Raw genomic sequence first — 14,420 nt, 5'->3', positions numbered from 1 at the left:
CTGTACTGTCTTTCCCTCGCGGTCCCCCTGTACTGTCTTTCCCTCACGGTCCCCCTGTACTGTCTTTCCCTCGCGGTCCCCCTGTGCTGTCTTTCCCTCGCGGTCCCCCTGTGCTGTCTTTCCCTCGCGGTCCCCCTGTGCTGTCTTTCCCTCACGGTCCCCCTGTACTGTCTTTCCCTCGTGGTCCCCCTGTACTGTCTTTCCCTCGTGGTCCCCCTGTGCTGTCTTTCCCTCGCGGTCCCCCTGTGCTGTCTTTCCCTCGCGGTCCCCCTGTACTGTCTTTCCCTCGCGGTCCCCCTGTGCTGTCTTTCCCTCGTGGTCCCCCTGTGCTGTCTTTCCCTCGCGGTTGTCAGCTCTTTCACGAGCCTCGATTCAGTATACAAAAAAAACCAAAACTTGTCATCCTGCACCGGGTAAATTCCCAACTAAAAGGCTCTTGAAGGAGCTTCAACGTGAATCGCATGTAGGATAAGCCCATTAGGAGACATCGGTTTTATTACCCTGTGCTCGCGAAGCGAAAACAGGGTTAAGCATTCATGTGCGTATGCGTGCCGAGTGCCGTACGTGTATGCATTTTAAAAATTCATTTTCTCGGCAACCGTTGGTCCGATTGACATGAAATTTTACCATAGAATCTCCTCCGCCTGTATATTTTTTTTATTCATAATTATGACGTCGTAGGTCACGTGGTACAGACGCCATCTTGGAAAAACATTACACCTCTATATCTCCCAAACCGCTCAATGGAAAAAATTGATACATGGCTCATTGTCAAGTATTCACCATGGGAAATAAGATATGTTGATGGTGATGTCATCGGTGCCTTAATTATGACGTCATAATTCGACAAGTACAACGCTTTATCTGATCAGTATGAATAAAACAAAAATTCCTCTGCAACTGTTAGTCCGATGGACACGAAATTTTCAGAATATGTGCAGCTCCTCCTGTAGAATTTTTTTAATGACAATTATAACGTCATAGGTCACGTGGTACAGGCACCATCTTGGAAAAACTGAAAAATGTTGCACCTCTATCTCGAAAACCGCTTGTTACGTGCTCCTCCCCAAACCCCGGTCACGGTGTACCTCCGAGCCCCGAGAGGAGTCACGGCAGAAAGATGTGTTATTCTGTATGTCAAAGATCAATGGTGAAACCACACCAATTGTTACCAACAAACAAGTATTGTATTAAGATCACACAAGAATAACAGTACAACCACAATAGTAATCAATTGTACAACCAATATATATTTCCTATGATGGTACCTGGTACCTGGTTAGCCCTGGTGTTGGGCAAGCGGCTAGGGTGAGGGCTTAGGATCCTAGGATCCTGGGTTCGAATCCCGGTCAATCGCTGAATTAACGCCAGGGGGTTGACTCAGCCTGTCATCCTTCCGAGGTCGGCAAATTGAGTACCAGTTCACTGGTAATTCCCTGTTTGTCGTAAAAAGGCGACAAACAGGGTTGGCGTCAGGAAGGGCATCCGGCCGTAAAACATTGCTTCAAAAAGGGGACCAAAAAACAACAACAACCATGGTCCCCGAAAAAGGCCAACCCCCGCTTGCGGGGAAAAATGGCCTCTAAAGGTGGTTATTTTTTTTATATGGTACCATCAGGTTCGTACAATAAAACTCACTGTGCTCCAAGTGAGCGAAAAGAAGAACATTCCCAATGTCTCTTTCCCGGCTTCAAGCCAAAGTTGATTCCGGCTTCAAGCCAGTCGATCCACTCCAGTGATCGTCCGTACGATGTCGTATCGAGACCAGAATCCCGTTTGGATGACAGTCACAGTCCCGCTGCCAAAGCTGCGCAAAGGTGCCCTCAAGGCGACTGGGAAATCACACCTTCGGGTATGGACGTTCCACGGCTCCAAATCGGCGAACCGCAGATTTCCCACTCAAAAGCCACGTTACACACGCGCCCCAGATTAACGTCTGAATGCGGTGAAAATGGTTGAAGCGAAATGAAAAACCTTGAGTGATGCGCAAATCCTGCGCGAGGTAAAAATGGCCGACGGCCCGTTCTCGTGGCGTAACGGCACTCTGATTATTATCTCCGGAATCAACCGCAAAACCTGTCACTCAGATTTATCAGTCACAGCGATAACAACTCTGTCGCAGGAATCCCTTTCCCGGGAAACCCGAAGTTCACACATGACCCTCGTTCGTCAACGTTCGCTCAGGACCTTGAAGCAGCTCGGCTTCTTGTCCGACTCACTCACTCCGCCTTCTTTTTCTCCTCTTCCTCTTCGTCGTCGTCCGGTTCCGGTTTCATTTAAAACATTAACTTTTTTACCTTTTGAAAATAGTAATCCTTATTTCCCTTAAACGACAACAATAATAGTACATGGAATCAAAAATGTTTACAGTGGATGAAAACCACAACAACGGAAGTGACAAATCCGTAACACCGCTACATGGAAAAAATTGAAACATGGCTCATTGTAAAGAACTCAATATGGGGAATAGGTGTTAATGATGACGTCATTGATGCTATAATTATGACTTCATAATTCGACAGGGACAACGCTTAGTCTGATCAGTTTGAAATGTATTGAGCGTGTTCTATGCAGCAATTATATTAGAGAATATAAATTTATGATGTCATCGCTCACGTGGTCTGGCAGCCATATTGGATGGATCAAAGAAAAAAAAAATGTTCAAAAACAGAACTGTTGGCTCGCAACAAGTTGACTGCGCAGGGTAAGTATTCTTTGAACACCATCTAGTTTTACAGGAAGTAATAGGATGTTGGTAGACATTGTATAAATTCAACAAAATGTAGGATTTGAACTTGGGATGCTAGAATCATGTGCAATGCGCTCAAAGGAAACTGTCAAAACAGGCCAACCTTGCGGTGTAATTTTGACAACTGACACTTGTCAAATTAACTCTTGAGAGATCATCCTTTCCCCACATTTCCTCTCTTGTTTCAATGCTGCTATTTATAAATGTAGTCATTGGTGTTTGTAGCCCACAGGATTTTGGAATTGAGAAGGGTCTAAGCTTATTGAATGACACCAATATATCTTTAACATCCACAAGAAAATGCTAATGGTTGTGCAAGCCAGCTTGGCGCTCCAAATGGTGTCCTCTTTGTTGCAATGTCTTGCCTGCAAAGTAACACGAGAACAGTTTAAAATGGTCCTGCCCTGTTCTGTTGGGCATGTAACCCAAGCTAGACAATTTGGAGGTTATGTATGCTTCCATGCCATTGTTCGTTATGCTTGTCTCAATTGATGTTCATTGAAAACCTTTTCTTCTCCCAGCCCATTTTGAAGCATACACCAAAGTTGGAATGTGTGGTGTTGGTCGATGGGCCGAGGCAACCCTCTTTTTCCTGCCCTGTAAAACTCTGCACACTTGAGGAGGTACAACGCCAAGGGAAGCAAAGTCTACAGGGTGAGGACATGTTAACTTGCATACCAGCAGCTGTAGGTGTGCAGCGTTCCCCATAAAAATATCTGTTTGCAGGTCAGATTTTAATTTATTTATTTATATTTTTATATTTGCACACAAAATTCTGGCTCATGGAAGAGTAGGGCAACAGACTGACAGCATACTGGAGGGCAAAAGCAATATACTGACAGTGGGGCAGTGGTGCAGCAGGTGGACGCAGGAAGTAAGAAAAGAAGAAACCTGGAAGTAAGAGGGTTTGGTTAGGTTGGGTTGAGGTAAAAAGATCACAGGTAGGGATGGGAATAACATGAGATTGTATTACTAACTTGAAGAGTGGCATTGAACAGTCTTTACGAAGGCAGTTTATTTACAGGAGAAAAATAACGAATGGGTTGAAGGGTGCAGCAAGCCTGCAATGAGTTTAACCAGGAGGGACTTGCTAGAAAAAGGTGTGTGTGTGTGTGTGTGTGTGTGTGTGTGTGTGTGTGTGTGTGTGTGTGTGTGTGTGTGTGTGTGTGTGTGTGTGTACGTGTGTGTACGTGTGTGTGTGTGTGTACGTGTGTGTGTGTGTGTTGATATATCCATCTACCTATGTGTCTGTGCATCTGTCTGTCTATCTGTGTGTCTGTCTTTGTGTGTATCTGTATGTGTCGTAAGAATGCCTTTGTGTAATGCAATTTTGTATTGTCTGTCTGTCTATCTCTTTTATGTAAGAATTTGATTGATGTAAGAATGCACTTTTGCTTTTATGAGGTAAAGGGAGGACAGGAGGTTAGGGTTCGGAAGGAGTAGGGAGAGTAAAGATGGTCAGAGTTGGGAGGGGGACGTTTACATTTTGGGGGTGAAGGGTTGAGGACTTTTTGTGGTGGGGAGGTTGTGTTGTTGTTGCCCCAGTCAGTTCTGGTTGAACAGACCAGTGGCACGGCGATAGCCGATCAATTTCACAGGAGCGACCCAGAGATCCCTCACATCGAAGATGTTGTGCTCTTGCCTCCATGAAGCCAGGACAACGCAGTCTTTCATGATATGTTTTATTGTGTGTGGAATGGCTTGGCAGTGGTTGCAGGTGTCGTCAGTGGTGTTGTCAAGTCTGTTTTCAGTGTAAGAGTTGTGGGTGGTGTACACAGCGGAGGCGTGAAAGGTGAACATGATCAGACCCAGGGAGTAGTTTCTGTCATTGATGGGTTGGGGAGTTGAGGAGTTGTGTTGGGTAGGTTTGAAGCCTTGGAGTGTGTATGGCAGGAGCGCGACTGAAGCCTTCGGGTTGGGAGGGGAAGGTCGAGGACTTGTAGTTTGGGAGTGGGTCCCTGCCATTATGCTGTCAAAGGACATTCCCGTCAAACTCTAAATATTCCACACTGTAATGGGAGCTGATTCCTTATATATGCAAAAGCCATTTTTGACATCAAGGAGAATCACTTTACATTGGTCCTTTTCATAATATTGTGACGGTTCTGCAAATTCTGTGAATTTTTTTAAGAGTCATAACTATGCTGTGGCTTTTACTTGGTTAGCATTTTTTATAGAATTGTAAGTTAGCTCATCCAGTGACATAGGCTTCTCATTAGCCGAGAGATGGAGCTCTCGTGGAAAACCTTGGGTTTGTGACCTCGGATTAAGGCATGGTCTTGTCTCTATCATTTTACGTGTTGAAGAATAACTGTTTTGTTGACATTTGCATGACTGATTGCATTTTGGAGAATTGTTTTTGAGGAAAAGTTTTTTGTATAAATTGTCATGAGTTCTTATGCAATTGTCTGTGTATACACAGGAAGTCAAACAGCCAAGTCTCCTGCACCATCTGACCTGGCTGTGATAATGTACACAAGTGGTTCTACTGGGGTCCCGAAGGGAGTACGAATCACACATGGCAATCTCGTGGCAGCAATATCTGGCATGCACTTTAGAATCTCAGATGTTGGGTAAGCAATGCTATTCTTTTCTTGTTGTTTGCATGCAATGATCTTGTGAGTGCTACATGTGAAGTTTATTTTTAAATAAATAAAACAGCTGAGATTTATTATTTAATGGTCACCATGTGTGTGTTAGACCTGAGGACACTTACATTGGGTATCTGCCCTTGGCGCATGTCCTTGAGTTGTGTGCCGAGATGTTCGTGCTCAGCCGTGGTTGCCGCATTGGTTACTCCTCGGCACAAACACTTACGGACCAGGTACGTTGTGAGTGTGTGCGTGTGCGCGTGCGTGATTGTACGAACAGGAAATGGTGCAAACGCGACATCTGTCATCCGTGGAAATTTCTCATTATTCCTATATTTTCGTGAGTCCAATTTGTATTTAAGAACACAAACATGATGCTTAACCATCTTGAAATTGCCACTCTTTCATCTAACTGCTGAAAATTATGTTTATAAGAAGATTTGAATCGTGGATTTCACGCGAGCAACGGCACGTTAAAAGTTCCTGTCCAGAAGAACCGAATCACTGTAAAAATACAGGGCATTGGCAAAAGGCCTCTGGAATTTTGGACAGGGCATTGGAATTTATTTAGAATTAATTTAAAATTAATTATTAATGCGTCATTTGGAGTGTCATGTATTGTTGAAAGATTTCTGATTTAAGGGAGTTGGACAAGTACTTGGAGGAAAAATTGGAGAGAGAGCTTAATGACGAGGCAGAGTAGGCAGGTGGAACATGTACTTGTATGTATGGTGTTGTGCTTGTGCTTTATTTCCTACACCCCTCCCACTCCCCTCCTACTCTAGCATCACCCCTTTTTCTTATTCTTGCTTTGTTTTTCTTTGATTCCTTAGTATGTCTTTCCTTTCCCACATCATTCCCATAGGTGGAGTGGATGGGGGAGGGAGGGAAGGAATTTAAATAAATCCTCGTTTGACTGATTCTCCCTTGTGGATTTATTCCCTTTAAAATTCGCTTTCTCTGCAACCATTGGTCTAATTGGCACGAAGTTTCGACACAATTGAAACCTGGCGGTTGTTCTGAAACTTGACACATGAATACAAGACAGTAAGTAGCCCACACAATCGGTCGGGCTTCGATTTTTAGATTTCGGATCCTGGGGGCTCATGAGGGATTTGCTCCCAAACTTAAGATGCCTACTCACTCTTTTGATTTCGAATTACTAGGGCATGCCCGTACTATATATATATCTAAAAGTATATCCCCCCCCTCTATTTACATGCAATGGTTTGGTCCAAAGCGAACTGCTTGCGAGTACGGTGACAATCCCCCCCCTCTATTTACATGAAATGGTTTGGTCCAAAGCGAACGGCTTGCGAGTACGGTGACAATCCCCCCCCTCTATTTACATGAAATGGTTTGGTCCAAAGCGAACGGCTTGCGAGTACGGTGACAATCCCCCCCCTCTATTTACATGAAATGGTTTGGTCCAAAGCTAACGGCTTGGCGCTTGCGGAGTTTGGTAAAGAAATCGCCATCGCGTGCACAAATGCGCAGGAAAGCGAATGAATCGCAAATTAGTTTTAATTAGTTTTAAAACATAGTTTAACGCCCGAGCGAGTTTAACGCAATCGCAAATCGCATCGCAAAGCGAAAGAATCGCAAATTAGTTTTAATTAGTTTTAAAACATAGTTTAACGCCAACATAGCGCCAACATAGTTTGCCGACGGGAAATAAATGAATACGCTCTCAAATGTGCCATCCGAGGCAGAGTCTGTTCGCCACGTTCGGCACACGTGATAGCTCGCTGCTCTCTGATTGGTTGAATCGTTTTTTGGACATAGCTCGGTAACTACTTCTGCGATTAATTTAAAACCTTGAAAAGGCACATCCTCGGGTCCCCAGCAATATACCTGGCAAGTTTCAAGTATATCGGACCGGTAGTTGTCGAGAAACAGCGGTCACAGACAAACATACATACAAACATACAAACATACAAACATACAAACATACACACAGAGATTGCTGGAATTATAGATAGATGGGGGATCCCATTGGGGGGAGGTGGGGTGCGGTAACCCCCTGAATCTTTGGATCCTTACTTGTCCATTATTTATCAACCGATTGCTCTGAAACCTGATACAGCCCTTCTACTCTGGCCTGCACAATCACTCAGGTTTCGATTTTTTTTTTTTCAGATCATGGGGGCTCTGATTGCTCTGAAACCTGATACAGCCATTTTACGTGATGCTCCTCAGCATCGCTCCATCTTAGATATTGCTCTGAAACCTGATACAGCCATTTTACGTGATGCTCCTCAGCATCGCTCCATCTTAGATATTTAGATTTTGTATCAGGGGTGCTCCCAGGGTGTATGCCCCCAAATGAGCAGAGGTCTGAACTACAACCTCAAGAGATTACCATGAGCCCACTCAGGGCTATTTATTTTATACACGTTTGAGACTACATGACTTCATTCCCCCTCTGTAGGAAAACATACCGAAGACTGAAACTCTTACATGACACAAGAATGGAATTTATGTTATCTTGAATATAATTATTGAATAACAAAAATTGACTTTGTAAGTGGAGTGGAAAAAAAAAAAGGGGGGATACCGGTAATTGCTTTGCCCAATTCCTCATGAAATTTGTTTTGTTTCGCAGTCCACTCGGATCAAGAGGGGTAGCCAAGGTGATGTGACTGTCTTGAAGCCAACATTGATGGCGGCTGTACCTGTAAGTCATACAATCCCGATGAATTGCAATTAATTTGTACCTAAGGTTATTAGCCTTGTCTTTCATTCTCGAACGGTTCATTATTTTTTCGATCGTTTATTTCATTATTTCGATCATTTCGATCACCGATCATTATTTCGAGTAAGCAAGGTCACGTGCAAACATTAAAATGCTTATGGATGTGTGTAGGAAATAATGGAGCGAATCTACAAAGGTGTCATGGCGAAGGTTCGAGATTTGAACCTGTTCCGTCGTGCATTATTTCTGCTTGCATATCAGTACAAGCTGGGCCAATTTGAACGTGGATTTGGCACACCACTTTGTGATAGGTGATTTGCATTTCTTTATTTACCCTTCCTCTTCCTTTCTGTATGATGATGTGCTTGTTTATTTGCATGTACCCTGCCTCATACTTTTCCTCCTGCCTAATTTATTTCTCTCTGTATCCTGACCTAGGCTGGTGTTTCGGCACTTACGCTCCTTGTTAGGTGGTCGGGTACGTTTGATGTTTTCTGGAGCAGCTCCTCTTTCTGCAACCACGCAGCGTTTCATGAACATCTGCTTCTGCTGTCCTGTTGGACAGGGCTATGGGCTGACTGAAACCTGTGCTGCAGCAACCATTGCTCACGGTAAACATCGCCGCATGTTAGCCTGCACCGACAACGACGTTGGCACAACGCCTGGACTCTCGATTCAATGTAATGTTCGGGCAGTGTGACTCAATGTAATGTAGATCATTATTTCCAATTGGAATACCATCAATTTGAAGAGGTCCACGTTTTGCTGTTCTTTTTTTATTTATTTATTTATTTTTGAACTCGTCTCTCTACTCTAGATTATGGCAATTAAAGGAATGCCTATTTTCATTTATTTGCTTTATACTTTGTTGTATGACCAAATTTGGCTTGAGTTGACTCTGCTTTCAGGAACCCTGAAACTTATGATTATGGATGTAGAAACAAGGAATTGAACACAATTAAATGAAATAAAGTAAGATTTGTTTACCTGATTAGAAATACGATACTTTTGGGCTTGTAGTTCAATACTGATGGAGTCTGACATCAATCCTTTATGGAGGATGGTGATTGTAGACATATCTGAGAAGCTCAGCAAAGATTGAGGCTGGTCTGAAGCACATTTGCGTTCTCGTCCATTGGCTGTGATTTGCCAAATCATTTTCTGCACTTTCAAAAGAGCCGTTTGTGTAGACTGCAGCCACATGGAATATTCTCTAATAAATAGATGAATATGGATCAATATCTAAATAAGAAACAGAAAGGATCTCTCTCACTCTTTCACATTAACCTACCTTCCGATCAACCTTCAAGTCAAGAACATCATCCATTGTAAGGAGCTTCAAGCTTTTACAGAATGATCCTCAAAATACCCTATCCGCCCCATACTCTCACAATCTCTTCATAATTTTCAAGCAAGACAGAAATTTGCAGAATATTCTGGTTATAGCACCATCAACTACCCTCTGACCCTTTGATTAACCTTCTTTCCTTTCTAAAGAATAACGCATCTACCTTTATAAATAAGATATAAGCACACCTGACACTAGGCCCAGGCTTCATACTTTGGCATGCTCACGTGGCTGCACCGTCATATAAACTGTTCCAACCCACCAGTTTTTATGAACTGGTGTATAGCGAGGAATGTTTGTGTTCCATTTGTCGCTGTAACACCTGCCCCTTCATCAAGACAAACACTTTGATTTCATGTCCCAAAAGGAGTATTCAAGTCACGGAGCGTTTTTTGTTTCCCCCCCCCCCCCCCCCCCCTTCCCTTCCCTATTTTTCTATACTGAATCGAGGCTCGTGAAAGAGCTGACAACCGCGACGGAAAGACAGTACAGGGGGACCATGAGGGAAAGACAAAGACAGCACATGGGGACCGCGAGGGAAAGACAGCACAGGGGGACCATGAGGGAAAGACAAAGACAGCACATGGGGACCGCGAGGGAAAGACAAAGACAGCACATGGGGACCGCGAGGGAAAGACAAAGACAGCACATGGGGACCTCGAGGGAAAGACAAAGACAGTACAGGGGGACCCCGAGGGAAAGACAAAGACCAAAGTTTCGACTGCACCTTTGCGAATATGATCGATGAAACGACGTACACTCGACAAGAATATCTACATATGTGAAACTGGGTGGTCACCTTCCTGAACTCTTGCGTGATGTACGAACCAACAGCAAAGACCTCTCCAAGCCCCTTGCTCCACACACACACTTCAATCCAGCCAGACGGCAGACACTCATTCAGCCACATGGCAGTTTCTGGTATCTGTCTCCAGTTTAACACCACGGACACTTGCAAGCATAATGAGCAAAGCCTTCGGATGAGCATGTGGGATTAACAAACACTTTTTATTCACCAGACCTCCTGTCTTACAACTTTTAAATCTATTTCCTCTCTCGGGTGTTTACTTCCCCCTTTTGTTTCATTTTATCCATCTTCTCTCCTTCTTTTCCTCTCCCATTTTTCCCCTTTTTCTCTTTTTTTCCCCCTCCCATTTTTCTTCCTCCTTTTCATCTTTCCTTTCTTATTATAACTGGTTTTTATTGTTATCATTATTTTGATTTGTATCACTTTTAAAGTTGCTTTCGTTTATTTATCTAAAACCCTCCTTTTGTTGTTTGTTTCCCTATTGTTTGCACCTTTTCCCATTCCCTTGACTTTTAACCCCTGAACCCTGACTCTTCCCCTCAAAATGAGTTATTCCCACCCCACACACTTCCTGACCCCTCACCCTCCCTCTGGCACCTCCATGGCCGATTCATTCCCACCCTATATAAATGCTTGCTCCTATCCTGCCTCCCTTGTGAAGCACGCACCCTTGTGGAGCACCAGTTTTCAAGACAATAGTCTTGGACAACTTATTGTTTCATTTTACTGTTTGTGATCGGTTAAGGAGAAAATCCAAAAGCAAATTGAGGGAGGAAAGTCAAGGAACTGGATTTTATGAAATAGTTTGAGGGACAATGGTATTAAAAGCAGAACTAAAATAAATAAAAAGAATATGAGCATAACAATTTGAAATTTCAAGATGCTGAAGAACAAAATGAAGAACTGAGGCAACAGCATCATCAACTGAATGATTTTCCCGATAGGCAAACTGAAGAGGATCAAGCCTACAGGTGGTGATAGACTTAAGGTGCCTGAGAAGCAAACGCTTAAATACCTTCATAACCACTGAAGTGAGAGCCACAGGTCTATAATCGTGCAACGTTGTCACCTTCGATTTCTTTGAGACAGGAATAATAGAAGATTTAAAACAAAGAGGCACTGTGGACCGTTACAGAGAGCTGTAGAAATACTGAACAGAGGAAACGGAGGAAAGCTGTCGCGAACAATGCTCAAGTGTTGCAGTGGAAATTGTCATGTCGGTTTGCACTCAGTTATTCATCCTTGTGTCCGCATGTACATTTCGAAAAATAAACGAAAGACCGCTTCTGCTCTTGTGCAGACATTTCCTAAAGCCTTTTCTATTGTTTCTGGTAATCCCTTAACTTTTATAACTTACTTGTAATATGGGTTTTGACAAAACCCAGTCTTGTTTACCTTTAGTTAATTAACATGTAAAGACCTGTTGGTGACCACCTTTCCCCCCACCCTCCCTTCCAGCTCTGGATTTTTCCACGGGACATGTCGGAGCACCACTGCCGTGCAGCGAGATATCACTGCGTAACTGGATGGATGGTTTGTATTTGTTCGTACTGCTTTCTGTACAGTTAACCAGACTAACAGTGAACTGGTGTATAGGCACGGTCCACTTTTATCCAGGCTATGCCTATTGCACCATGATGAAGTTTGTAGCCACTCCAGACCGTGAGAAACATTTGTAATAAGTGGCTTAAAAACGAATTTCATTCTGAGAAAGGGGTGCCACTTGAACCTTTTAGAGGTGATAGACACCTACATCTACCATATAACACACGATGTGTTTGTGCGTCTGCGTATGTGTGTGTGTCTGTCCCCCTTTATAAGGGTAGGTTTTGAAGGCTTTGAGTTGCACTTTAGGAGGGATTTGAGTGAGGTTTTAATGGGCAATCTTTGAACATGACTACGTGTCCACTGGATAAAAGACAGAAAGACCCAAAATACCCCAAGGATCCAAAAGACCCAAATAACCCCGAGGACCTGAAGGACTCTGAAGACGCAAAATATCCCAAAGACCTGAGGACCCCAAAGATCCAGATGAACCAAAAGACTCAAATGACCCAGAGGACACAAAAGACCCCGAGGACTCCGAAGACCCAAAAGAAGAGTAATTATGTCTCTTACATTGGAATTGTCGATGGTGGCTTGCAAACCGAGCCCCAAGGTGTGTGTCCAGAAGCGGTTTTTTTTTTAATCGCAATAAATACCCGGTGCAGGAAGGTGAAATTTGCTGCACGTGATGTGCAATGCACGCAGAGTAAATCAAGTGTTCATTTACGTCTGTAGGATGTCGAATAAAGATGTAAGCATAAGCTGACACTCAGCCCAGGCTTCAGACCTCGGCATCCTAACGCGGCTGTACCGTCAAAAACTGTTTCAACCCGTCATTTTTGGCAGGTTTTATACTACTAAATAATACCCATTCTTTCACGCAGTGGGGCGTATGGGGCTGCCGAGTTGATTCTATTGGCTGAGGAGTACAATTCTGGGCAGGTCACCGCACCAACGTAGGAAGACTTGGTTATGGTGAACTCTTGCGTCAAAAAAAAAAGAAGTTCTCCAGGAGATGACCACCCAATGATCCTCTATGGGCCCTCAAAGGTCCATATGGCTGTGAGGCTTCGATTGGCATCGTGTGTACCTGTGTACTTCCACTCCGCACTCCCACTCCTGGAGGCTCCAGGAGATGACCACTCAATGATCCTCTATGGGGGCCCTCAAAGGTGGCTGCCGATGTCAAAAAAATGGCACCTTTTTGCCATGTCCATGAACTCTCATCTCCTCGACTAGTAGACGACCCATTTAAAGGCTATGAAACCAGGGGAACTCCAAGATAACAAAACCTAGTTTCCAAATCAGAATACTTTGGTTGCTCATGCTTTATTGAAAGAATTCTAATTGAAACGGCAATTTATCCAAAGAAATTGGGATATTTTTTTATTTATCCGATCGTTTTTGAGAGATCATTGTTTTGTCAATAATAAAGGTGCACAAATCCAAACACACACGTCCGTAGAATAAACTATGAACTTTGAGAGGATGAAGTATCGATGTCGTACAAACTGTAATGAAAATGGTTTAATTAGTGTAATTAGTGTAATTAGGTACATGAAAATTACAATCATGTTTCAGCAACAGAAAGGTTGTCAATTGAGGTGTTTTACCAGCAGTGCCAACTCGTAACGTTTTTCCTTTATTCTCAATGGCCTCGCAAACAAAGGTCCTCAAGGTGAGTACTTGTGGTTCTCTTTTGAATCGGACCAATCAATGATGTACTCAAGTCGGTCAACGAATGGGCTTGCTGGTTGATGTCACGTGAGGGTCTGTTTTGAACCAAGGCTCTGAGGAGAAAGATTATTTGAGAGCCAGGACCTTCTAAGGTGGATATCCGTCAAGTCCGAGCTGAGGAACAGGAGAGTGAGGAGCCGTCATCCCCCACTAGAATTCCTTACCTGAGCCGCCATGTTCTTTGGAGCACCCGCCTCCTCCCCACTCCCACTCCTGGGTAGAGGGAGGAGCTAGTCCCGGGAGTCTGGGGACCCACCAACACAGAATATGTCCGGGCTAGCCAGAGACCCGCCACGTTGTGTGTGGGAGAAGACAGCCTGCTTCTCCCATACTCATTCTCAATCTGGCCGAGGACTTGTCATTTGGCTCACCCAGGCCTGAACCAAGATTATTTATTTTATCCTCCCTGCATCATATAATCCTCTTTACCCTTTGAGAGATTCTGTGTTTTAAGGATAGCTTACGGGTGTAGTACTGGTGAACAGGTGATTTTTTTTTTTTGATTTTTTTTTTTTAGCTGAACAGTTTCCTTATAGTCTTATAAACAAGAATCATTCTATTAGAGGTCATAGCACTCATGGCGCTCACCCCTAATTATTGAAAAATTCAAATTTTAATTCAATTCAATATAATATTTTGCATGAAATTTGTTATAACTTTAATTTGCATCATTCTTTTGGGCTGAAATTTGGACAGGATATTCAGAATATCACTTCCTTTAAAATGATGAAGGGTTTTGTTTATAGGAGTAGCCATTGTGGATTTATTGAATGACAACCAAGTTGTATCTGGTAATTGGCATAATTAGCTAATTAGTGAACATTTGACATAATTTCACAAAATCCTCTCATCAGGTAGTAGAGTAACACATGTATAATACATGTACCAAGTTTTGTGTGAAAAGAATGATAGGTGACATAGAAGATAGAAGTAGAAATGTGTTCTTT

At 43.3% G+C, this 14,420-nt stretch overlaps 1 protein-coding gene across 9 annotated transcripts in view; it reads left to right on the top strand.

Annotated features, from left to right (window-relative positions):
* Nucleotides 1-14,420, top strand: part of LOC137418392 (fatty acid CoA ligase Acsl3) — a 95,482-nt gene that overhangs the window by 64,843 nt on the left and 16,219 nt on the right. For all 9 annotated transcript variants that reach the window (XM_068104452.2, XM_068104458.2, XM_078784355.1 and 6 more), the window contains 7 exons: nucleotides 3,271-3,403; nucleotides 5,172-5,322; nucleotides 5,450-5,573; nucleotides 7,946-8,017; nucleotides 8,207-8,346; nucleotides 8,474-8,646; nucleotides 11,650-11,724. In XM_068104452.2, coding sequence (XP_067960553.1) covers nucleotides 3,271-3,403; nucleotides 5,172-5,322; nucleotides 5,450-5,573; nucleotides 7,946-8,017; nucleotides 8,207-8,346; nucleotides 8,474-8,646; nucleotides 11,650-11,724 — 868 coding nt within the window. The remainder of the gene's footprint in view (nucleotides 1-3,270; nucleotides 3,404-5,171; nucleotides 5,323-5,449; nucleotides 5,574-7,945; nucleotides 8,018-8,206; nucleotides 8,347-8,473; nucleotides 8,647-11,649; nucleotides 11,725-14,420) is intronic.

This window comes from Myxine glutinosa, chromosome 1 (genome assembly GCF_964187855.1).
Source record: "Myxine glutinosa chromosome 1, kmMyxGlut1.1, whole genome shotgun sequence".
Lineage (NCBI taxonomy): Eukaryota > Metazoa > Chordata > Myxini > Myxiniformes > Myxinidae > Myxine > Myxine glutinosa.
This window is presented reverse-complemented; position numbering and strand designations above follow the sequence as displayed.